The 26,582-nt window shown below is 45.5% G+C and overlaps 2 protein-coding genes across 2 annotated transcripts; both read left to right on the top strand.

The window, feature by feature from the left end:
- The first annotated feature begins 270 nt into the window (after window positions 1-270).
- Window positions 271-16,485, top strand: prrc2a (proline-rich coiled-coil 2A). Its single transcript, XM_056412061.1, has 16 exons — window positions 271-1,881; window positions 2,942-3,119; window positions 3,278-3,374; window positions 3,480-3,561; window positions 3,663-3,806; window positions 6,298-6,530; window positions 6,916-6,992; window positions 7,137-7,288; window positions 7,662-7,764; window positions 7,885-8,071; window positions 8,598-9,144; window positions 9,292-9,542; window positions 9,752-10,100; window positions 10,202-10,424; window positions 10,698-13,456; window positions 13,520-16,485. The coding sequence occupies exons 1-16, from the start codon at window positions 1,767-1,769 to the stop codon at window positions 13,804-13,806; spliced, it is 5,784 nt and encodes a 1,927-aa protein (XP_056268036.1). The 5' UTR covers window positions 271-1,766; the 3' UTR covers window positions 13,807-16,485.
- Window positions 16,486-19,313: 2,828 nt separating this feature from the next.
- Window positions 19,314-25,455, top strand: csnk2b (casein kinase 2, beta polypeptide). Its single transcript, XM_056412048.1, has 7 exons — window positions 19,314-19,400; window positions 19,969-20,050; window positions 20,424-20,526; window positions 21,038-21,153; window positions 21,993-22,068; window positions 22,595-22,784; window positions 23,347-25,455. The coding sequence occupies exons 2-7, from the start codon at window positions 19,979-19,981 to the stop codon at window positions 23,435-23,437; spliced, it is 648 nt and encodes a 215-aa protein (XP_056268023.1). The 5' UTR covers window positions 19,314-19,400; window positions 19,969-19,978; the 3' UTR covers window positions 23,438-25,455.
- Window positions 25,456-26,582: the final 1,127 nt, after the last annotated feature.

A 26,582-nucleotide genomic window follows, 5' to 3' on the forward strand; every position in this document is an offset into this window, starting at 1 on the left:
GTCTAGAATGCATTATGAAACATCAACGCAGTCCCCCTCCCGATGTGACCACCGGGGCCTTGTGTTAGCCGTCCGACGTTAGCACTGGAACACATATCGTTGTGCTGTTACGTCTGTTGCTTCGGCCGTTTCCGTTTCTACATATTTATGGTCATTGTAATTGCTACTGTCGAAGCTACCAGCTGCCCCCCCCCCCCCCCCCCAAATAGGCTCGTGTTGATCGTTGGCTTTAGCTTTTGTTGCTGCAGTTGTGGCTCGCTAGTGTAGCTGCTGGTCCCCGTTAATCCCCATACAACATGTAGTTGACCAGCCATCCCACGACATAATGTTCTAATCTCATCTGTCTACTAATGCACAATGTAGTGCTGCTGCAGGGTAGTCTGTTGTTTCATACACTTATCACATGTGTATTGCAGACATCAAGCGATTTGTGAATATCAGGATTATTAGTGCGCAGTGACATGCAGTTGACTTTACGACATTCGAGTCGTTTAGTGGTCATTAACATAGGGATGCGTGCAGTCTGCTGTTTTGACTTAACATAGTTACTCCACTGCTCATCACATTGCTGGTATGAGCCTGGCTGCAGCTATCTATTACATTTGACTTGTTATTCAGCTCTACAAAATGGTCATGCACCATATGGATTGTCTTGCATCCTTTCATCACATCATTCAAAGCAAGTGGATGTAATTACGAATGTTATCTTTTGCATATTAATCTGAGGAGAATCATCTGTTCAGTAATTGCTCCTAATGGAAGTTGGTTGGAGTGGGGCCAGCTGTTTAACCTGCTGGATACAGCCAAATCCCTCTGAATTGGACAGATGTCATCTCTGTTTTATTGATGTGCAGTAAAATTAGTTCACGTTGGTTGCCAGGGAAAGGCATAGAAGAATATAATTTATCATGCGTTGCCATAGAGACCATGGATCAGTTTTTCCTCTTTGTTGGTATAGTTTCCTGTGATGAGGTGTGTAGTCATCTGCTGCACGAGGTCTGTTCACGGTATTTATGCTGGCATAATGCTGAACATCTCCGTGCTCAAATGTGTGTGAGAAAGAGGACGCGTCCAGTACTATTCCACCCCCCAAACATTTTTAATTGGAAAGCTGCACAAATGTCGATGTAACTGCCACAATAACACCAACGCACTTTTCGTAGTGTATCAGTAAGAATTGGGCTTTGCCAGCAGCATGGCCGGAGCAAAGTAAATGTACAACAGCGAAATACGAAAATGGCAGTCTGTATAGATGCATTAAGAGGTGTTTTCTCAATTATTTTATCTATTTAACTTGCACATTTAGAGAACTGAGGTGCATAACGATCAACAGAACATGTGTGTAGTTTTATAGACTGTCTTTGTGATGTACTCACAAGAGAAAAAGCCTCGGTGTGGAGGATACAATTGTGTTATTTCACGTATCTGATTTATGAATTGATCATTTGTTGAAATGGATGAGTGTGTCTTCTGTGAGGACTCAAATGTCTTCTCCTGTCAGTTATCATTTGACTCGTACCACATAAATCCAGCTGTCCAATCTCTTATTCGAATCTTACGGGTAACATTACATTTGTTCAAGATATGTTGATTTGTTCAAGTAGTTTCTGCTTTGCTCGTTGTTTTGAATGCCTGCCTGTACAATCAGAACGTTTACTCTCGCTTTCTGTGTTCAGCTGGTGTCAAATCTCTCCCCGTCTGTCTTTGCCTCCCTCTCTCCCCTCCTCAGTCTCAGGGCTCACCATACTCAATGAGCGGACAGTGCAATGTCAGAGCGCTCTGGGCAAACTGCAAAGGGGAAGGAAGGCAAAACCAAGTATGCGTCTCTCAACCTGTTTGATACATACAAAGGAAAGAGCCTTGAAACACAAAAGCCTGTTGGTGAGTATCTTGGTTCTGTGTTTCTGTCGTTGTCATACACCATACATCCTGGCCTTGTTGTCTTTCTACCCAGTGTCTTAGTTTTCAATATCTCTGGCCACTCAGGCTCTAATCTGCCACTTTTGTTTGGTCACTAGATGTGCGACCTGTTATGTAATTCATCAGATCAGGGCTGAAGTAACAGATCTGCTACTCACAGTAGTATTTACCCATTGGCTGTGTGATTACAGTGCCTGGCTGCGCTGTGTTGTCTCCTGACACAAAGTACCACAACTTTGATGCATTAGCCCGCTGTCTAACAGCTGGAGTGCTGATTTCCAATACAGGAAATTGATGATGAGCTGCATCTCCCAAGTGCCTGCCGACCTGGTTTTGCTGATGCCGTTAATATTATTCAGGGATCACGTATATGTATTAGACTTTTTATTTGTAGGCTTTTACACCTGTCTTTCTGAGAGAAACAAATGACACTCATTATTAAAATGTTTATTATCTGTAGACGTACAACGTATTCACGCATGGTCTAGAAGGTGTCAGTGGAGCCTGGGAGCCACTGAGCCTGAGACAGAGGCTTACTTGTGGACACTGTTTGACTTCTTTGCTGAGTCTCTAGTCGATGATTTATTCAGAAGCTCCCCGTTTCCAAACCATAGACTTCCTCCTCCTACATAGTGAAGCCATGCACTGCTGTGGTTTTTAAGAGCCTCGATGAAACGCATGAGGGATTGATATTCAGCACAGCTTCACTTTTCTCAATCTGAAGTCTTTTCCATGCTTCTGTGAGCATCAATTTCCTCATACTTCTCCGTAAACTCTAATTGAAGTGTGTTTCCTGAAGGTTTTTTAATAACATTCAGAGGATTTTTATAATCCATATTCATCAGATTCGCCGGACTGTAACTATCAAGCTGCTAGCCTTGTTGGTTGTTCAGCATCCTAATTGTGTATCGAGCAAGCGCCATCCCTGTCATCAGCAACCTCCCTGCCCCAGAAGATTTAATTGGTCTCAGGTTTCAGTCGTCCATCTGTGCTAATGACTCCTTTCTCCTCCCCATATAAGTTCCCCCCCGCCATGGCCTGCAGTCTCTTGGTAAAGTTGCCTCCGCACGGCGTATGCCACCCCCTGCCAACCTGCCCAGTCTGAAGGCAGAAAACAAAGGCAACGATCCTCGCATCTCGCTCGTTCCCAAAGACGGCACAGGATGGGCAAGCAAACAGGAACAAGCAGACCCAAAGAGGTAAATACCCCCCATTAGCATTAAAGCAATTGCACACATTTTCAACTTTTTCTTATTAAAGTTCTTACGATTGGTAGAGTGAAAATCTCTTTTACTTTTTCCTGATGATATCTTGTCTAATACCTCCTGTTTGTGACACTTTCTTTTTTCTCTCCAAGTACCGATGCATTGTCAGCACCGCAGCCGGAATTGCAGCAGCCTGTGGCTTCACCGACACCTGCACCGACCCGCCCGAGAACCCCACCAGTTTCCGAGGTACAGACCATCCCAGTTAAATAAATACAAAATCTCTCAAGAGAATTGATAATGGAGATCATTTATGATGTGTGTGCGTGCGTGCGTGCGTGTCCTCCCTGTCAGGTTCTGGCCGCAGCTTCAACCCAGGCCGTAGGGGCAAGGTCCTGGGCACAGGCCAGTGTTACACATGGAACACAAGGGGATGGTGAGTCCTAATTGTTGTATATGTCTCATAAGAAATATACTGGAATAAGCTTTTCCTTACACATGGCCCTCTCTTTAACAAAAACACACTGTCTTCTACAGGTGGAAAGGTATTAAACCTACAGTCGCCATTCTCTCGCGAGGAATTTCCCACCCTGCAGGCGGCTGGCGACCAGGACAAAGCTGGCAGAGAACAGGGCACTGCAGATCAGTGGTATGGGCCCGGACCAAACCTCCGCCCCCAGAGTGAGTGCCCACTTTTCATTGCCTATTAATTATGAATTAGTCTTGTATTGTTTGCAAATGCACAAGTGTATAAATACTTATGTATTTGTTTTTTTCATGCTGTGGTTAGTATGCGCTTAAAAATTAACTAAAAAATAATGTAAACGGGAAAACTTGGATCCATTCCTATTTTATAGTACTCCAGATATTGCAGCTTGTTTGAAAGGATGTGTTGTCTTTCTAAAGTATTGATTTTGCATATATATATTCCATTTGAAACAAAGCCTTTAAAGCAGTGTTCACTAACAGGCAGACCACGTCCGGACCCAGGAGCTGTTTTATCTGGACCAAAAATCGATATCTAATTGATAATTATTTATTTTTCATGGATCGCTTCTATTTAACCGGCTTTCAGCTTTTCTAGCCTTTACGGCTCTAGTTCAGCAGTCCAGGAAACACACCGACCAATCTTACACGTTGAAAAACATCTCACGTGATGCTACTCGGCCAATCACACGTGTATTCCGTTAAGACCCGACAGATGAAAAAGTAGAGTTAGAGAAGTTATTTCACTTGCCGCTCCAAAAATAAAAATGGTGACATCTTAATCAGAGCCTTTAACCACAAATGTACATACTCTTATATGTTTATTATTCCCACAACCTACTAAAAGGCAGTATGTCTCATGTTCAGCGATTTTATTAAAAGCAGCGATGTGAAGCGCCACTTCGAGACAAGGCACAGATCTTTTGAGAAATCGTACCGACTCGCATCAGAAATGAAGGCACAGAAAAATAAACCTTAGAGCAAAATATGATCAGAATCCTGACAGATGGATTAACTGCCCATCAATGATGGTAACATAGAGGAGAAATGAGCTGAAACAAGTGGTTTAATAACTACAGATAAAGTCCCTGCACACACATTTCCCTTTTAGATGACAACAATCTAATATCCAATACATTGATTGATGAATAAACTGAATTTAAAGCTGCAGGACAATTTAGTTAAACCAATTTTTCTAAAATGAAGTACTTATATTTTAAGTCACATTTTTCAAAAGATTTCTCTTTTAGTTCCAGCCTTTATTTTACTTTAAATAAAAGAAGTTAATGTATTCATTATTAGAGTATGTATTATTTAAAATTCATTCCATTTAAATTGGAAATCTGTAATAATATATATTGTTTGGACATTGTTGGATTGAACTGTCTTTATTTAATTTGTTCAGTTGACATACAGACGTTAATACAACTGTTGGCTACTTCAATACATATGGCACAAAATAATAATGAGCAAATTTGACATTGTGATGTTTCAGACCTTTGCATGAGGACATTCTCTCTAACTGGACCTCAGTGAATTTTAGTTGAATACCCCTTTAAAGCAGCGGTCCCCAGTGGGGCTTTAGCTCAGTGGGGTAAGAGGGCCGTCCTGCAACCGCAGGGTTGTGGTGGGTTTCCCCCGCTCCCCCCCCATTAGTGTCAGTGTCCTTGCAAGGCACACTGAACCCCCCAGTGCTTCCCGGGCGCTTCGCATGCCCCTCTGTACTAAAACTAAGGTGGGGGTTAAGAGATGCAGAAAACTATTCCCTTAATAAAAGTGTTTATTCTATATTCTATATTCTATTTTTTGAGCCACGGACCGGTTCCGTGTCAGAAATTATTTTCACGGACCGGCAATATAAATGACGTAATAAATATGACGTCATATAATTATACGAAGGGCATAAAGTGCCAAAACAACAACTCATCATTACGCCAAATGAGTGTGAGCCGTGCGCTTGTTTACCTGCAACGAGCCGCTGATGGAGACGGCGACACAGACGTGTGTTTGGTCCGCTGCTCCTAACCGAGTTCTGGTCGCTGTCATTAGAACACCGGCAGAGTTGTTGTGTGAAATGTCCCTTAAGGCCACCGTCATTTTCATCTCGAACACATTTTCTTCTAGCTCGGACGGGCTCGATTCACCGGGTGGGTTTGTTTACTAATGGGTTGCAGGTCTATTCTTTTGCAGTCGGGTCTTTTGTGGTTGGAGTACCGCTCAAACTCTTTTAAAAGCCTCTTCCACCCGGTCAACGTCTGAAACATGTAGAATATTCCGCTGTTCACTCGCCCACACAGCAGCGACTTTATCGGCCAACTTGAAAACAGTTGTCATTTCCCTGAAGTGACAGAATTCATTGAGCAGGTTGAATATGTTTTAAGATTCTTTGTCACTGTGCCGCGAGCAGAGGGTTCGGCGCGTGAGACTCGCCTGCAGTGATGAACCCGAACTTTAAGACTCCTGAACGCGGCTCAGACGTACACACGGGTGTATCCGGTCCTTTTTCAAAATAATATATATTTCCGACTGATAAAAAAAAAAAAAAAAACTTTATTTATTCACTTTTTTTCCGCGGCCCGGTTCCAACCAAGCCGTGGACCGGTACCGGGCCACGGCCCGGGGGTTGGGGACCCCTGCTTTAAAGCATACTGACCGCTCTTCCCTCTCCTGTGTTCACTCTCCTCAGACGTTACAAATTGGCGGGATGGTGGGGGCCGCCCCCTGGCGCCCACCCTGCCTGGGGAGGGGGCACTGGAGGGTGGCACTGCTGGGGCTCTGATGATGGATGGGGCAACTGGGGTCCCCCTTCCAAATTCTCAGTCCCATGGGCCACCTAGGAACCCTCCCGCAGGCAGCCCCGCCCTATCCCTGCCCTCTGGTCCTGGGTTTCCCCAATACCGAGGGATCATGCCTCCCTTCGTAAGTTTTGATTTTATTTTGGTTTCAGGCAATGTTCGAGTAAAAAAATAAATAAATAAAAAGTACGATAATGCATGCTGTTTTTCTGCCGTGTATTTGCAGGGCTTATACATATTTACTCGGGCTGCACCTCCTTTTTATGACATTTGTTATTTTAATATGATTCCTGCATACGTCAGGCAATAGACTACTGCAGTAACGAATGAAGCAGTCAACCAAGTTAAACTGAGTTGCTAATTCGATTTCCACTGTTGTCAACAAAAATATAACAGACGTAAGCATGGAAAAGAAATAAGAAACTCAGTCTTTAAAATAGCTCTCCTGATTATATGAATAGATAATTGTATCTGAATTGTATCTAATTATATTTTATTTCAATTTATAGATGTACATGCCCTTCCCGGGCCCCTATGGCCCTCAGGGGCCCTTCAGGTACCCGGCACCCGGGGAAGGGCCTCCAAGGTATGTTTCTTGCCAATGATTGTACGGCTTAGGTTGTGCTACTTTATTTCAGTTTATTCACCTGGTGAATCCCATTTTTTTTGTCATTTGGCGGACATGGCTTTTGTTCCATCAATATACCCCTCACCGCCTCTCCTCTTTCAGGTTCTCTCGTGGGCAGGGTGGTCACGATGGCAGGGGTCAGGGAGGCCATCGTGATATGGGGGGAGAGGTCGTGAAGCGACCACCTATCCTAAAGCAGGATGACCTGAAGGAGTTGGACGAGCTGGACCATGATGGAGATGAGGGCTGGGCAGGTAAATCAAAAAGCTGGTTCACCGATATGCAACTAACATGTACATCTTGAATCACATTTTGATGTACACAACATGCTCAAAATCTTTTATTTATCAGATGGAAGACGGAACACTATTTTTATTTATGAGTGGAACATTTTAAAGGGAATTTGACCACTATGCCTTCACCTCAAAAGTCAGGTTAATGCTTTATAACCTTGCAGATGATTCTGCATATCATATTTCCTGCTGACTCGAGCTGAATCAGTCACTATGATGGGCTAAGAAGGAGAGGTTGGAGGATTGGGTCTATACAAGTGAAGGATGATGAATAATGTGCTGAATGGATGTTTGTTTTGAACATGGTTCTGATGGTATTTGTCTTGCTTAACAGGGGCTCATGAGGAGATTGATTACTCCGCCAAGTTGAAGTTCAGTGACGATGAAGGAGATGAAGAGGGAGAAGAGGAGAAACCCGAGAGCAACAATGACTTGGGGTATGTAACAAAGTACATTCAGCATGCTATCACTTCAGATATTCACAAGAAAGTTGTTGTTTTTTGCAGAATTGTCATTATATTTGACAATAGTTTGACAAAAGTTGATCTTGTCCTCAGTGAGCAGCAGAGGTCCCAGGATGCCCCCCCTGCAACCTCTCGCTCTCGAGCCTCGGACAGCAGCGGAGACAGCCGCCGCACTCCTCCCTCTAATGCTGATAATGGCCCCCAACCATCTAGCAAGCCAGGACGGGCTGAGGAGGGAGGCAGCGGCTGGGGAGGCCAGGGAGCACCAAACAACTACCAGGTAGTGTGCTAACCAGTAGCAACAGGGTGTTGCCTAAGACAGGCCATGCTCAAGCTGGGAAAAGATGTAATGTCCAAAAATAATTTGGACATTCTGTTGAGCGAAGACTTACTTGTAGGCAGAGATGTGTTAGTGTATGTGCGTGCATGTGGGTTTTTGTCAGTGTAGATTACTATGGTCGCGCATGGCTAACTGTCTGCCTGTATACAGGGGCACAGGCCTGGATTGGGTGGTCCCCGGGAGCAGTCCTCCCCCCCACCAGGGCCGCTCCTTGGACAAGGGCCTTTCAGCTTTTACCGACAGGTAGCCATCTGGATAGCGCCTCATAGACAAATCATTTCTATCATTATCTCATCCACCGCCCCAGGTCTTATAAATAAGTCATCTTTAGTTTTAAGTTTGCTTTTTGCCTCCTTGAGTTTTGTTTTCGGTCGACGTAATCATTCACTGAACATTTTTCTCATGAAGTGATGTCATCTAGAGAGTTGAAAGCTGCACGATGAAGCAATCATATTTTCTAATTCAGGATCGTCCCCAAAATCAGGGTGCCTCTCAAGGCCTGGCAAAACTGGTCCCCAGCCAGCTTCAGGCAGCACCAGGAGGCCCTTCTCCTCCTGCACAACCAGGCCAATTGGTTCCTGGCCCCCAGGAGAATGATGAGGATGAGACTTGGCGTCAGCGCAGGAAGCAGTCCTCCACTGAGATTTCTGCTGCTGTGGAGCGAGCTCGTCGCCGCCGTGATGAGGAAGAGCGCAGGATGGAGGATGAGAGGCGCGCAGCCTGCGCAGAGAAACTAAAGAGGCTGGATGAGAAGCAGCAGCAGGGCAGCACCATAGGAGTTGGTGGAAGCAGCTGTAAAAGCCCCAGTCTGGATGAAAACTCTCCAGCTGCCCCAGCAGGCAGCCCTAGTCCATCTATTACAGCCTCTGCCTCCTCCCCCAACATCAGCCAGCCTCCATCTCCCTGTGTGGACCCTGAAGAGTCTCCAGTGCTAGTTGTCCAGCCGGGGTCCAGTCCTGGAGTTGGTGACCCGCAGCGAGCCAGCAGCAACAGTATCTATGACTCCAGCGCAGGTGAGTTCATCGGGTGCAAATTGCTTGGATCACTAACATGTTATTTGGCTTTCTCGACTCCTGATTTGTGATATGGCGTTTCAAATAAACCGTCCATGTCTTGATAAAAAGCTTTGATTCAACCTCTACCACTGTGTCTTGATTCAGAAGCCCAACAGTGTCCTCAGCCGACTGTGTCACAGCCACAGCAGCCTACGGTGGACGTACCTTCACCAGGAGAAAATAAGGAGGAGTTCATTCCGCATATTCGTGCAGGAAGTGGAAGTGAAAGAGGAGTCGACCCAGTGAAGATTGAGAACATTGGAGGGGGAGCAGGACGCCAAGCCGGTGGTCCTCCTGGCCAGGGTTACTCAAAGTACCAGAAGTCTCTTCCACCTCGATTTCAGAGGCAGCAACAGGTTAGGATCTGTACTTGCTTAAATGTTATTAGCATTCTAGATGAGTTTGAAATGTATTGATGAATCTCCTGTTTATTTATAGCGATTTATGAATAATTAACCACAGATCTTTTGCTGCCAATGCTGGCGTGCCTATAATTATGTTTGATATTTCTGTCCTTAATATCCTGGGTGCTATGTTTTCTATTTCACCTTTTATGTCTCTTCAGGAGCAGCTCATGAAGCAGCAGCAGCAGTGGCAGCAGCAACAACAGCAGCAGCAACAACAACAACAGCAGCAACAACAACAACAACAGCAGCAGCATCAACACAGCCAGGCTTCACAAAGCCAGCTGTCCCCCCAGCCTCAACAGGGTCCTTCACCAGGTTCAACACCCCAGCCGGGGCCTGGACCAAAGCAGGGTGGACCCATGTATCAACCCAGCAATATGGTTCGACCCCCACCACTGCCAATGAATTTCGACCCTCGCTGGATGATGATGCCCTACATGGACCCCCGTATGATGCAGGGCCGTCCTCCGCCTATGGACTACTATTCAGCAGGCATGCACCCATCAGGTGAGTGGATGTGACAACTTCACTGTTCAAATAATGTGTCGTCTTATTTTGTTGTCGGTATCTGAGTCGATATTTTCTTAAGTATTTCTTTACTACTACAGGGCTTATTGGGCGTGAGCGGTCTGATTCAGGAGGATCTGGTTCAGACCCCTTTGACAGACAGCAACAGCACCCAGGGCACCCTCACCGTGGGACCCCCCCTATGGATCCTAAGCTGGCCTGGGGGCAGGAGGTATTCCCTGGCGGAGGGGAAGGCCGTGGCCTAACATCACCCCTCAGGCAGAAGCAGGCTTTGGAGGATGATGATGTTGCCAAAGGGCCCAGGTATGGATATACAAGGAGATTTAAGTTAAAGACATTCTACAGTATGTACTGGGAAAAATAATAGAGGTGGTTTTCTTTTATTTTTAATTTCAGGGCTGTTTAATGGATTGCTTTAGATTGTACAGGTGTAAATAATAATGTCCAAACTCTACATGCTGCATATACTCCAAATACTCAAATGATAAGGCAAAATAGGTTATTTTGTAATATAGGTGAACTGACCCTTGAGTTCGACGGATTAATTCAGTATTCTTTATATGTTCTATATCCTAGGAGTGACACTCCTCCACACCGCATGCGGGAGGGTGGATTGGGACCCATCCAGCAGCCCACCGCCACCTCTGGTACATCCAATCAGACGCCACCTCCAGTTGGAAGTCAAGTTGGGGCCCAGGGAGGCGGCCACCCTCATCACTACATGAGTGGGCGTGGCAACTTCAGCAACTTCTCTGACCAGGGTGCAAGGATGCATCCCCACCACCAGCAGCAGCAGCAGCTCCAGAGGGGCGAGAGGGGAAATCAGCCGCATGGCTACACCCACCAGGAAGAAGGGCCTTCACGAGGCTCTCAGCAGGGACAAATATGGGCAGCCGCACACCCTCACTACGATCGCAACGGTCGTGGCGAACACCCGCCGGTTGAGAGTAACTCTCATCTCCACCACCATCACGGCCACCACCCTCAGCAGCCTCACTTTTCTCTCCAGCCCCACAAGCCGGAGAACAGCCGAGACAGAGTTGTTGAGGCCGCTGCTAAGAAGACAGACTCTTCTCCCCCGATCCACAAACCTTCACTCTCATCCTCCTGCTCTTCCTCCTCCTCTTCTGTCAGGGAAGATGGCAATGTCAAAGTTGCCCTGCATCATCAACCATCCCAGAGAGAGAGTGAAGCTGGTGTCGGGCACAGTCATGGTGAAAGAGGTGGCAGTGCTAGCAGTGGCAGCCATGCAAAGCAGGAGAAAACTGGGCCGGCATATGCTCCCCATTCAGCCTCTAGCCCACCTCCCACTCAACATGGCAGTCATACTCAGCAGCAGCAGCAGCACCACCCTCATCCTAAATCAAACCAAAGAGGGGGACGGGAACACAAGACCGAAACCCAGTGGGGTCCACGGCCTGGCAGCAGCAATACAGGTGGGGGGTCCTCTCATGGTAGGAGGGCCAATACAGGAGGTGGGAACAACTCTCGTGGAGGGGAAGACTCCTCCAACACTCCATCGGACCACAAACCCTCCCACCAGACGGGAGGCAGTAATGCCAACAGGAGGGCTGGTCCCATTAAGAAACCAGTGCTTAAGGACATTAAAAGAGACGGAGGGGAAGCTGACGCAGGAGAGAAAACAAGCTTTGGGAAAGAGAAAGATGGAGGCCAAAACATCTCCATGAAGCAGGACAACTCCACCACCCAGAACACATCTGCTCCATCTAAAGATGAACCAACCCAGACAGCCAAACCCAGGAATGCTGGAAAAGAACGATCCACAGGAGGGGGCGGGGGCGGGAGAGGGCCCAAAGATGTAGACGCTACTTCAGGATTTTCAGGGTCCTCCTCCAGAAGGGACCGGGACCGCTCCTTTGAGAGAGGAGGGGGTCCCTCCCACAACCATGGAGTCCCTGTCAAAGGCAGCAGAGCCAGTCGTGGACGAGGGGGAGAGTTCTATGGGCGTGGCCGTGGATACCGTGGTACCTACACGGCTGCCGCTGGTCCCACTGGTGGCAGTCGGGGCAGAATGGGTGGCAGGAGCAGCAGAGACTACCGCCCATCTGTTGGCGGAGGACACCAACACGAGTCCAAGGCCGAGGGGGGCGGTGGCAGACATGGTCAAGATCGGTCCCAGCATAACCCAGCCAGGGCAAGGAACCGGAGTGAAACACGCAGTGAGGGTTCAGAGTATGAGGAAATCCCTAAGAGAAGGAGGGAGAGAGGTTCAGAGACTGGCAGTGAGAGTGGTGCAAGTGACATGGGTCACTCAGACAAGGAAGACCACCAGAAACCCAACACCAAGAATGGCTCTGATAATGCCAACGCCACTGGCAGTAGCAACATGTCATCTGCACCGTCTCGAGGTTCCCAGGCCCGTGTCTTCACTCCCAGGGGTGTACCCTCTAGACGGGGCAGGGGTGGAGGTAATGGAGGAGGAAATGTCAACAGAAGTGGTGGCAATGTTGGAGGACAACCCGGGGGACACCGAGTTGGACCCAGCTCGGCAGCTCACGGTGGCACCTCCAAGTCATCGGCCTCGGCTCGAAAGCAACAAGGCCCGCCACAAACCTCTGGGCCCAAAGACTTTGGCAGGGGAGGAAATGGAGGAGAGAAGAAAGACAAGATAGCTGAAGCAAGTCAAAGTCAGGGGTCCAATCCCCCTCAGCCGTCTTTGCCCGCTGCAGCGCCCGTCTCTTTATCTGCCACTGAAAATGGAGGAGTTGTGACCCAACAAGCTTCAACCAACCCAACGCCAAACTCTGGAGGGCCGAATACACTCCCCATTCCCACTAACCGTGGGTTCCCTCCCAGTGGGTTTGAGCGACCGCCTAGACGTCGCCGTCACGGGAGATCCCAGCATCAGCAGGATAAGCCCCCCCGCTTCCGAAAACTGAAGGAGCAAGAGAACGCCGCACGAATCAACGGAGGAGTGGGAGTCATCGGGGGAGGAAGGCCCTCCTCTCCAGCCCTGAATTCAGTTCAGGAAAGTAACGGAGCCCCGGTCTCTGCTCCTGCGACGGGCAATGCCCAAAATGCTAACCACAACAACGCCACACCAACGGCCAACAATAACAGTGGGGGTGGGCATCTCAACAATGCAAATAGTCACCACCATCACCACTACAACCAGGGCAATGCTGGGCAGACCCACATCCAGCACCACCACAGCCATGGAGCAAAGTCCCCCGACTTCACCAACCAGAACTCGGACCAGGCCAACGAGGAGTGGGAGACCGCCTCCGAGAGCAGCGACTTCACAGAGTTCCGAGACAGGGATGGGGGAGGAGGAAAGTCCCTTTCTTCTCACCATCCCCACCACTTGGGAAGAGGTGGAGGTCAAGTTCAAGGTGGAGGTGGCGGTGGCGGCGGAGGAGGAGGAGGAGGAGGAGGAGGTGGTGGTGGTGGTGGTGGTGGTGGTGGAGGCGGCGGCGGCGGCGTGGTCGACCGTGACATGACAGGAAAGGAGCCCTTGGCTAATAAAAGAAGCTTCTCAAGCCAGCGCCCTGGCATGGATCGTCAGAACCGGAGGGTCAACCCTGGAGGTGGAGGAGGGGGGGGAGGGGGAGGAGGAAGAGGCCCACGAGGACCACCTGGTGGCGGCTCTGGCGGGCCCGGTAATGGAGGCGGTAACCGCGGGGATCGGCGTGGCAACTGGCCCTCCCCGAAAAATAGGAAGTGATGGAAAAATTCCAAAACATTTCAGATGAGCCCCGCCCACATTAAAATCCCCCTCTTACATCCAATCCCTTTTTGATAATTACTTCATGGCTTATCTGTTGGCATCCCTAAGCATATTAGTGCATTGTACAGTATATGGAGATGGTATTCAAATTCACTTTAGCCCCTCCCCCCCCCGCCCCGGTCATGTCTTTTCCTTTGCATCAATCTACTACCATCCGTTATTGTAAATTGTTTTCCATTTGGTCCGTCTTGCTCTCCGTTCAATTGTGCCCCTCACTCCCCTCCTCCCTCTTTCCCCCCAATAATCTCCCCCCAGTTGGATTTGACAAGCATGTGGTTTTGCAAATGAGAGGTGCACGTTGTTTTGTCAGAAGACATTCTCACACACACACACACACAAGCACAAATATGACGGAACACATGCAGTCATGTGTGTGCAAAATGAAAACATTTAAATTGGCAAAATGTTTGGATTGGGCACATTTTTATATTTATGTACCTGTGTATTTCTACCACACTTTGGCCTTGGGTGGTATTAGGTGGTGCAGTTGTGCATTATTTCCCTCCACAAAGGGAAAGAGTGCAGCTCCATCTTTTAACAAGAACAATGTACCATAACATGTTTTGTTTTCTCTCTCTCTGTCTTTGTTCTTCTCTTTTTTTGGCCGTGTGTCAAGTTGAGTTTCAGCCTCTATGAAATGTTAGGGGTGTGTGGTTTTTTTCTTCTAAAAAGCAGGTCATTAAAATACCTTTTTTTTAAAAATCTAAATTCCCCAATTCCTCCTTTTACTGACTTTTTGGTCTCCTACAAACTATTTCTCTGATTTCTGTGAGCGATAGGACCAGTTGAAGTACTTCTGCTCAGTGCTCCACGTGGTTGACATGCTCTGACATTTCTTTAGCTATTGGGTGGTCCTTTTTAGAAAATAAAGGCTTTTTCTGCCTCATCGTAGCATCGTCCTTACCCTGCAGAGGTTCTGCATAACTCGGTGTCCCCAAGTTTTATTCTGTCATTTGTGAGCTTTGTTTACCCTATGAAGACTGTAATTGCTATCTTAATGGCTTTATTTTAACATCCGTTTTTTCCTTAGTGACTCCCATTTTAATGGGAACGCTCGTTTTCGTTTTCTTTTCTCCTCGGAGGATGAAATACACATCAGTCTTGTAAGAAGAGGGGAAAAAAATGTTAAATGAACATGTAGGTCATGATAGAATAAAGAAAAGTTTGACTTTCATAAAAATTGTTTATGCGTCAATAGGTATTTGAATATGTTCTAATAAGCACTCCTTGTAGTATAACAAAAACCCACGTTTGAAGTTTCTTCTTTCTTTCTTTTTGGTTAAATTTTATATATTTTTTTCCAAGTTACATGTAATGCAAGAGGACAGGTACTCTGTCTGGGCCCAGAGTACAGAGCCATTATACCCCACCCCTCTGTGCTCTTGTGGAGACTCCTCCCTCCTCGAAAGAACTACTACCAAGAGCTCGTCAGAGGCAGTATTTTATAACCTGCGTGTTCTCGGCTGTTGCAGTCCACGGTGGCGACCAGAAGCCCAAACTAATTGAATTCAGGACGGTGCTGACTTGGCGTCCAGCGAGTCTCCTCGCAGTTGACGTGGTTTCCAAGATTTTACTTGCAACGAATAATGGCGACCTGGAGTGTTGAGAAAATATCAAATTGAGGTTAGGATTACACGTGTAAACATAGTTTGAATCATTCGTAAAAGAGATGAAGTGGCCACGGTAAACTAAAACGTGATTTATACACCTGCATCAATTCTTTCACTGCTGTAAGTTGGGGTTTGTTTGTATACTGAATACAGTTTGAAGATCATCTCTGGGATGTTGTGAGTAGGGCATTTGATTTGTGTATGTGTGCGTGCGTGTGTATGTGTGTGGCAAGTGTGCGTTTTCTGGTGTTTGTGTAATAACTCGGGAAAGGGGGTGGGGGACCAGAGGGGTTAACATGAATGGCGAGCACTTTCTGCTTTGTTTGCCCACACTTTAACCGATATCATTGAGACAATTCTACTGTTTCCTAAATACATCCACATGTATACACTCAGCTGTGTGTATATGTTCACCGTACAAATGAATAACTCGCAGTGGACACAACCTCTTCCGTTTTTTTTCCCTTCCCGTTGTATGTAATTTAATCATACATTCTTGTGCAGGCAAGTGAAGTTGGACATATTTTTATTTCTCTCACTTCTAAGCATGAACACACACCCATGGGTGCAGCTTGCCATGCCTGTTACTGATAGCTGAACACTTAACACTGGCTCAAAGAGTCCTTCATCCCTCCTTAACTCTTAATGTTGATATGCGCATTATTTTATGTACCCATGTTAAAAGAAACACACAAGTAGTGGATTCCAGGAGAGAGAAAAGATACTCAAAGTTTGTACTGTGTTTTCAGCATTACTGAGGTACCTGGAGTGATTCAAACTTTTTTTTATTTTATTTTTACCATTTATGGTTTTATTAATGGAACCGTAATATACACACGTGTATGTATCTACGTTTTGTCTACCCCAACTTACATTCCCACAAACAATTGTTGCCATTTTTAGTTCAAGGGAGCAAATGTACAAGCAGAGAAGTGTCTTATTATAATAAAGTTATACAGAGAAGGCAAAGTTAAATAAACTACTTTTGATTTAATGGAAAATGTAATGGCATGTCTCATTCTTGGAATTTTGTGGGGGGGGATTTGAGCAGGATACCGTTTACACTGCACATGCTTTGACATGTCATTGCTGAGAAATAGGTGTAACTTATCATGATGGTTTGATTCTATGTAGGTGTGTCACCATACCGCTGAGCCTGCGTCATAGGAATGCAGCAGTTAAGCAAACGCACAACAGAACAACACAAGTTGGCCAACTAGACCGGTGATGTACACAACTAGTGGGCTCTGAAGGGACTCACAACTCAAAACAAGCTCCAATGTAGGAAAGCAGTCCGCTCAAAGTTGTGTTTTATTACACGTCGTATAATATTGCCAAAAAGCAGATTAACCCGTGTTATCATTTACCCCCGGCTGAGTGTGGAGTCAGTCAAGCACTGCAAGTATGAAACGGCCTGTAAAAGGTGTTGCTGGAAAGAGTGAGTCACTGAGCGTGCAGCCATAACCGGCCACACAATATGTATATTATACAGTCTGCTGCAGCACAATGAGAGTTGAGGCGTTGACTCATGATCCTCCTGGTCGGGATACTAATGGTAATGAATGTTAAGAGGTTCATCTGTTTTCACAAAAGGATTGTAGTGTATAAACCTGACTTTTATTTCGTTTGGTGTAAATACAATTCTGTTTGTAAAGTTACCTCAAACCAAATCAGAAATATAACATTTATGATATGTTGCAATCTGCTAACTTCCCGTTTGAGAAGTGGCATAATGTTTGCATGTGGCAACAAATATAATTGCTTCTAGGCGTGGCACCATCTTAACAATCGCAGTACGCTTGAAATGTATGAGAGAAACAAAGAAGTCAATGGGGTTCGCAATTTAACAAAGAGTTCAAAAGCCATTATGTAATCGTATCAATGGATTCATCTCGTCAAAATGGGACTTGGTGGACCCAGCTGCCATTTTTCTGTTAGCTTACCACCGCCGCCGCCGCAGCAGGTGGCCTTATTTGTCAACATGATAACAGGAAAACATGAAGGGAATTTATTCAGATTGTGCAAAAATGTCCAGTTGGAATCAACGTTGGAATGGTTAGAATTTGATGGTCAAAGGTCACTGTGACCTCAAGAAACACATGCTTGTCCACAACTCGATAACTTGTGTGCTAATCATGAAAGTGTGGTCATCTTGGATAGGCATGGAGGCACAAAATTGCGAGGTGGTAATTCTATTTATTTATTTATTTTCTACTATCAGCAATTTTTCCAGAGGGTAGAATACATCTGTGAACTTGTAAATATGTTCTAGGGAGCCAGTGGGGTCAGTTACATGTTTTTATGGGATTTTTGTAAGGAAGTGTGTACGTGTTGTTGTTAACCGCAGTTAAACAATCAGACAATAACCTTTGATTCTTCTGATTCATCGCCGTGTTCTCACTCACGTCAACCCCTCTGTTTATTCAATCTCTATCTTGCTCAAGCACCAATATGTCGTCAGAAAATCGGACCTTTGAGACAACCAATAAGAACATCTGGACGTGTGAATTTAGGAGCTCACGTTCCCATTCTGTCAGCTGGGATCGGCTCCAGCGCCCCGCGACCCTAAAAGAAGGATAAGCGGTTTGGATAATGGATGGATGGATGTTCCCCTTTTGAAAACTGACTACAGGCACTTGAACACACATGAACCCAACTTTAAAAGCTGTGCCTTTCCGATTAAATTACCATGCAACAATAACAACATTTGACAACACATTTCGCCGTGAAGTATTAGTTTAGTCTTTAAGATGATATTTAACGAGAATAAGTGGGTGGTGGATGGGTCAGGAGAGCATGCTTTTCAAAATGGTTGGCAGTAATGCATGTGGTACATTGAAGAATAAAAAGTTGTATAAAGTAGAATATAAATTACTTAAATAAAGTTATGAGAGGCCCTATAACAATAAGAGTGCCCACTGTTGAGACTCCGCACACTCCTCCTCTCTACCTCCATCTGCCTGATGGATCGTGGAGGTCTCCATCGTGGAATATGCCTTCTACGAATTTTTCATACACTGTCATATTCATAACCTTCGCATTGAAAATGCGAAGGTTATGTTTTGATCGCCATGTGTGTGCGTGTTACTCGCATAACTCAAAAAGTATTAAACCGAATCGCATGAAATTTGGTGGGATGATTGGTTATTATCCGGGGACCATTTGATTAGATTTTGGGATCTATCGGTTCAAAGGTCAAGGTCATGAAAAGGTCAAACTCTTCTTTTTACCATAGCACGGTCACTTTTTATCCAATTGGCATGCAACTAATGCCAAAATGTTCATAAGTCAATGCCAAATCTTGTGATATGCGAAGGTATGCGCTCTACCGAGTGCCCATTCTAGTTAAATGTGTTTTAACTCTAAATCTGTCCCTCTGTACACATTACATCTATTGCACCTGTCCATCCTGGAGAGGGATCCTCCTCTGTTGCTCTCCTGAAGGTTTCTTCCCTTTTTTTTCCCCGTGAAGGGTTATTTGGGAGTTTTTCCTGATCCAATGTGAGGTTTTGGGACAGGGATGTATGTCTATGTGTACAGATTGTAAAGCATTCTGAGACAAATTTGTCATTCGTGAAAATGGGCGATACAAATAAACTGAATTGAATTGAATAGGTCTACAAGTTGTATGGGATATTTATCTTTTAGAGAAATAACTCAAAACTGGATGTAAAAAAGTGAGGGGATAAAGGATGGAAGTGCAAGTGCTAGATTTGAGAGGCACGTGAGCGCAGCTCGTGTAGTACTCAAAGTAAACAGTAGGCGGCGCCGAACGCTGCCTCCGATTCTCGGGAGGAAGAGGAAGAACGTAAGCTCGAGAGGGAGAACCGGGAGGCGGTGTCCATCTTATTTACACCGGTGTGATTGCAACATTTTTTAGATCTGTTGGATTTTTGAAGGACTATAAAAGTTGAAAGCCGGGTAGGTTTGCGAAATCCCTCACATATCCGCATTGAGACGTGCAAACGCGGAAGCAGCGCGAGCTCCAAAAAGAGCATGTTTTTTGTCGTTGGGCCGTTTTTTTAGCGATGCGCCGTATTGGATCTCAGTTCTGGTTCTAGCCGCTAGCGGGAATTAGCTTAGCGAGCTAACGGTGGTCAAATTAACCCGCTGTGGTCGCGTGCGGCCGCACCACAACCATACATTCAAGATAAGATGTATCTTTATCAACACGCGTATTTCATAACGATGCAAAAAACACGCTGCAACGATTACGTTATACATCCAACAGCGTTGATAAAATAATACCTGCTAAGTAGTTAGCCTAGCCGTCATCAGTATTGGCGAGCAGCTAGTGCTTCATCAAGTTACTCTTTTCAAGAGACTTAATTTGGGATAATACAACTGTGAACATATCCAGAGAGTGTGGCCAGTGGATGGTGTTATAATCAATGCCCCCATGTTACAGAGAGTGGGATGGCGGAGTTGATGTCTAGTTTTATTTGTGGATCATATCCATCATATGACTATGTTCACCTTCTTTCTATAGGTCTTCAGAGATGAGCAGTTCAGAAGAAGTGTCATGGATCTCCTGGTTCTGTGGACTGAGGGGGAATGAGTTCTTCTGTGAAGTGAGTGTGCATGCTCTATATTGAACCTTTCTATTATCTGAATACATCCTACGGTTTGTGTGACTTCTGTGACAATTCTTCCTAGCCTTTGAGTTGTTGGGCACATTTCTTACCCATTCAGTGAGTTGGTATTTTCACACTTTCCGCAATGTTGTCCAGGATAAGTGCCAATGTTTCTTATTCAAATAGTTTTTTTTTTTATAGGTTAGTTTAAAAAATACTCTCATACCTACATGTACTTTAAAAGAGGTATTGATGGCTCTAATCATTTTAACTGTGCATTGTTTTTATAAAACATGAACATATCCTGTTAAATGCCTTGCTAAATATTGTCAGATTAATCAGTTTTCTCATTTGATTTCCTAAATAAAAGGTGGATGAAGACTACATCCAGGACAAGTTTAATCTGACGGGGCTCAATGAGCAGGTTCCCCACTACCGCCAGGCCCTCGACATGATCCTGGACCTCGAACCAGGTACGTATCATATGTTCATGCCGCCGCATTCTCAACTTAAGTTGAGCACTAGTTACCATCCATTGCGTTGTTTGAAATGGTGGATACTTGTCTCTAGACAGTAGAAATAATCATCCCAAACAACAGCAGCAGAATACTCTTTGAACACCTTTAAAAACTGACTGCTGACATCAAATAGAACAGTGATGAGCTGCAAAAGTAGTTGCTGCCAGGTGTTTCTTTTAATGATTCTGAGTCTAACGTAATGCTGCTCTTTTAATCCGTCATGAAGAGCACTGTCGCACATGTCATCGTCAAATAAAAGCAGAAGGAACATTTGATCTCGGCAGTCTTTTGTCTTCAGGCTGTTTATCCTGTTCGGCTGCTTCACCCGCTGCCTCTCTCCTGGATATTTATATTTAGTTTTTGGGTATTCCCTGTCCCTTTTGAACGTGTTTTCATCGCAGTTTTCCATCTCTGTAACAATGTCAGGAGAAATGTGGACACCAACAATGTTGCGTTCTGTCATCAGACGAGGAGCTGGAGGACAATCCCAACCAGAGTGACCTGATCGAGCAGGCAGCGGAGATGCTGTACGGCCTCATCCACGCACGTTACATCCTCACTAATAGAGGCATCGCACAGATGGTAGGCGCCAGCTGCTACAGCAAAATCCGCTGCACCTCTGTCTGTTTTTCCATTTCTATTCACGTGGCATTAAAGTTGTCCGTTTAACACTGTTGATGACTTGCATTAACAGTTAAAGGAGTGTTTTTTGTAGGATGAATCGGAAAATAAATGAACCTGGGTTGGACTTAAATAAAGTAGTTGTATACTGTCAATAGAATATACACTTTTATTAATCCCCAAGGGGAAATTAGTTCTCTGCATTTAACCCATCCTTAGTTATTAAGGAGCAGTGGGCTGCGGTGAAGCGCCCGGGAAGCAACTGGGGGTTCAGTGCCTTGCTCAAGGACACTTCGACTTGCAACTAATGGGGAGAGCGGGGATCGAACCCACAACCCTGCGGTTGCAGGACGGCCCTCTTACCCCACTGAGCTAAAGCCGCCCAAGTCATGGTTTCTAAAGCTAGTTTTATAATTGCTGCAGAGGGTTCACAACAGTCCTGCCATAGAGATCTCCTGTGGCGATTTGGATTTGTAGTTCCGTGCCATCAAAACACTCAATGAATGCAGGACTTTTATTTTGTTACAGAGTATTTATACAATGTACTTTCTCTTTCACTTAAGTAAAACATCTGACTGCAGTACTTATTCCACCTCCGCTGCTCTAGTAAACAAGAGCTGTGAAGATATGAATGAGTGATTACACGGCAAAAATGTCAAACCCACAATGTGCAGGAGGACATTTGTGTCCAATATTGTAACTTGTACATATTGTGATCTTTACGGTAATAACTAAATAACCTTGTAAAAGAACAACACTTGTTTGTAATGTATTCTAATATGCTGTTTTATACTCTGCAGTTGGAGAAGTATCAACAGGGAGATTTTGGCTATTGCCCCCGAGTCTATTGTGAGAATCAGCCGATGCTTCCTATCGGTAAGTAAACCCGTGAATACTTCAACACAAACATCCATGTTTTTCAAGTTATGGTACAGAAGATGGCTGATAATTATGAAACTCATAAAGTTTCTCACAAAGGATCAAATAGTGTTACAGTATGCAGTAATCTAGCCGAAGTCTCATAGCTTTGCATTTGAAAAACAGCTTCATAGCTCTGCAATTGTTACCTGCTTTTAGAGTATTCGTTTTAGAACGACTTAGAATCTCCTTCAACTCACAATATGTGGGACTTTTTTTGCAATTTATTCATGATGCCCTTTTTTAAACATGGTCAGTAATATTTTTTTCGTGTCAATTTTACATTGATAAAAAATTTGAAAAATATAACGGTGTATTTCGGAAATGTGGGTCTGTAGATATTATCGAGCCACCGATCCTGGCCGTCTGTGATGAGGAACTAGGAAGTATTTGTTCTGTACGAGCAGCGTTCGACTGCAGTCTCCCTCTTCGATGTAGCAGTTTTACGCTCCTCTCAACCAGCCTCTTCCTTCCCCCTCCACAGGTCTGTCAGACATCCCAGGGGAGGCCATGGTGAAGCTGTACTGTCCTAAATGTATGGACGTCTACACACCCAAGTCCTCCAGGCACCACCACACAGATGGAGCCTACTTTGGCACTGGCTTCCCCCACATGCTCTTCATGGTTCACCCTGAGTACAGGCCTAAGAGGCCCGCCAATCAGTTTGTCCCAAGGTGAGCGCAGCAGGTCGAACTCGAAGCTCTGCTGCTGTCATTTATCTGCACTCTGACCAATGTGTGCGTGTTTTGGAGCGCGCTGTGTCTCATCGTTCTGCTTTTTTAATTGTGTCCATCAATTGAACTGTTTTTAATGTGTTGTACGGCGACCTTGAGTGCCTTAAAAGGCGCCTTAAAAAACAAATGTATTATTATTATTACCATTGGAAAATATTGTCCATTTAAATGTCATTAGAGAAAAGTACACAAATTATAGCATTATAATCTTTTGAAATAAGTAAAGCCCTCATTTATTATGATCATGTTTAAAAATAATTGTATTACTAATACTGAACATGTGTTGATGATGATTAATGATGATTAGTGTCAGAGTTGTTAACAATTATATGATTTCTGTTCACTCGTTTAAAGTGTACACCCAAGTCTATTTCCTCACATGCTTTTCTTGCATCATATTTCATTCAGTTTTTGCCGCTTGTTACTTTTTAAACCCCCGTTTGTGAACCAACTTGAAATGTTTCCAGACGAAATGCTCACTGGTTTGTTCCCGTGTCTCCAGGCTGTACGGGTTCAAGATCCACCCCATGGCCTACCAGCTGCAGCTGCAAGCCGCCTCCAGCTTCAAGAGCCCTGTCAAGGCCATCCGCTAGAGCATCCTGGGCAGAGGAGGAGGAGAAAGATTAGTAGAGAAAGAGTGGAGACAGGAGAGAATTATCATCAGATGGGGAGGGGGGTCACCCGCATTTTACACAGCTTTTCAGGTGGCCCCTCCCCACCCCGAAGACTGTATTTTGATTTAGACACGGGCAAATGAGAAGTCGAGATTTTTGAGTGTGAGCGAGAGAAGAACGTACAGCCATGATCTAAATCACAAGTAAACACACACACACACACACACACACACACGCTCATACATACAGGAAACACATAGCTGCATCCACACACGTGGGATTCCATGCACATAAATTACCAAACTCATCAGTGCCAAAAACAGGAGGGTGAGGTAAGAGGAAGCTGCAGGGGCTTCACGCTACTGCTGCTGCTCACGCTGCTGTCATAATCGGTGGGCGGCGCGACGGGGAACTTTTCCCCGTAGAGAAGGTTTTTATGTTCCGGGCTGTTTGCCGTCAAGCATTTAGTGTGTTCTGTCTTTGGCACAGTTTGGTAACGGGTGGTGGTAACCCCTCTATTGTTTGAAGCCTCCTATACCCATTAGCCCCCCCCCCCCCCCCCCAAATGCTCGTATGCTCAGGCTGGCACTCGCAGAGACAGTTTGGACCGAAGGCGTTTTTTTTCTGCATCGCCTTAAGATTTCATAAAAACGCACCCAGATTGTTTTTTTGGTATTTTAAGAAGGCTCATGCAACGGTAGTTCCTTTTGTTCTTTTTCCTGTTGAGAAGCGGTACGGTAAAATAGCTCAAACTAACACATATTATTTGAGTCGTTCAGACAACTGTACTCGGCCTGCGTCATTTCTCCAGCTGTCTGTGCGTGCGTCAAACATCTGTCTGTATTGGTACCCGAGTGAAAATATAACCTGTGCTACATTTTTCTGAGACGTGTCCCCTCCTGCAGCAGCAGGCGTAGCTGCGTTTGTATTGTCAACCCACCCCGCCCCTAGCTTCATCCTCCGACAATAAATAGTTGGACATTTTGGGAAATACTTGTATATGCTTTCTGGTGGAGAGAAGATGCACCTCTACAATAATGTGAATGATCGCGCTAACGGGCGGTTGGCTTCGGCCAATCAGTAAGGGGGGAAACGGGTAGCCTGGCCAGCGATAAATACAGCGATGCATCCTCCTACCGACACATGTAAAGCTCGCTAATTGAAGGTTAGATCCTCTTGGTTAATCTGCATAATGCGTTCAGCGGGGGAGAACTGCTTTGTCATAGCATTGCACCTTGAAACCTCAACCCTCTTGCATATGTTCACTTTGAGAGGATTTCTTGCTCGCATACTGCAAAATGCAACCAGATGCATCATTGTTTTTTTTTTGCCACACAATCTTTTTTCTGGCATACTAGACAATAGAGAGGGATTGAACCGCACAGCCAGTGTGAGTCCAGAAAGTTACTGGTCCCTGCCTGGACTGGTTTTTACAGCGTACGTCTGCATTAAACTAGCGAGGACTTCACGGTTGAGCTTCAGATGTGTCGGTAGGCAGATTTTGACGAGCGTCGGGCTGAGCCAGGGTGGCTGCGTACAGATAAGAGCATGTCTGTCTCCAAAAGCGAATATGTCCCGAAATGTTCAACCACCCGTTACAATTTTTTTAGCAAAGAATCGAGGAGGTAACCCAGTGAAAGAGGAATTTCGACAATCTGAATCCTTCAGCTCACTCCACCACTGCACTGATCCCATTGGTGTCTCTCTACAGCACAGTCTCATTATTTATGTTCAGGTTTAGAGACAGACCGACCACCAGCCGCTTACTTTTTTGTTTTGTTTCTGAAGCCGTGGGACAGATACTCAGCTGTCCTTCCCTCACTCCCTCCCCTCTTTATGTTTGTGTGACTGGAATAGATTGTCTTTTGGATTTCATGATGCAAGAGAAACGGTATTTATGTGTCCATATTTTAACTAATGTTTGTGTTGTCTTTCTGCTACTGTGGAAGGGTGAGCAGGATTCAGACTTCTCAATAAACTTCTATTTTCTTTTCATACTCTTTTCGTACTTAATTTTCTTTCATGCTGCAGTTCCGGCCTCCTGCCGCATGGGGTCAGTAGAGAGCTTAGCATAATGAGCTCTATTCTACTTTTACATATTTCTGGAGGCACTGCTAGTGACAATTATGATTTAAATCTTAATTATAAAAATAGTATGTAACACACAGCTGTGCCTGCATTCCCATCGGTTGTGTGTCGAGGATTTGCTGTGGCGACAGGGAATGACGCTCTGGGTTCTGGGTGTGGTTGCAGTGACATTTCACATGACTGACTGGAAAACATGCACACAAAAAACAAACCAACATCTAACTGCAATGAGAAAATTATAATATCACAATAACTGCTTTTATAATTCATTTGTTGTATGGAAATACAAGTTGTACCTGGAGATTGCAAATAAGCCAAATGTATAATATGTGAAACACGGCGCCCCTATATCCAGTTCAAGCCATAGAAACACACCACTATTTACATATGGCTCACACAAACTGGTTTCCTCATGTGGCAAAAAATATGACTGGCCAGACTGACTTGTCTTCACGTGGCCGTGACGGCCCTGTCAGTTTTTCCAGAGGAGGAGGAGGCGGTTCCTCCATGACTCAGGATAACCTCAAACCACAGCCCAGGACCTGCCCTCCTCATCCTCCTCCTCTTCTTCTTCCAGCCCAACTCCTTTCAGGCTGCTGCACGGTGTGTTGAGCTGGAGACAGCGCGGCTTGCAGAGGAATCCTCTCGTCCGCCCAGCTGCCCTCACTGCAGTCACGTGACATGTTCAGCCACACCCACAGGGCCGTGTGGCTCTGGCTCCTCTCGAGGTTGGGTTGTGGCGGATGAATCTCTCCAACAGAGAAGGAGCTGAGCCCGCCGCAGAGACTGAGACCAGACTCCCTCTAACGCCTGTTGTTGATAGACAATACGTGTGTGTGTGTGTGTGTGTGTGTGTGTGTGTGTGTGTGTGTGTGTGTGTGTGTGTGTGTGTGTGTGTGTGTGTGTGTGTGTGTGTGTGTGTGTGTGTGTGTGTGTGTGTGTGTGTGTGTGTGTGTGTGTGTGTGTGTGTGTGTGTGTGTGTGTGTGTGTGTGTGTGTGTGTGTGTGTGTGTGCTCCACTCCACATGTGACGCTCC

The sequence above is a fragment of the Pseudoliparis swirei genome, chromosome 1 (genome assembly GCF_029220125.1).
Source record: "Pseudoliparis swirei isolate HS2019 ecotype Mariana Trench chromosome 1, NWPU_hadal_v1, whole genome shotgun sequence".
In the NCBI taxonomy this organism is placed as follows: domain Eukaryota; kingdom Metazoa; phylum Chordata; class Actinopteri; order Perciformes; family Liparidae; genus Pseudoliparis; species Pseudoliparis swirei.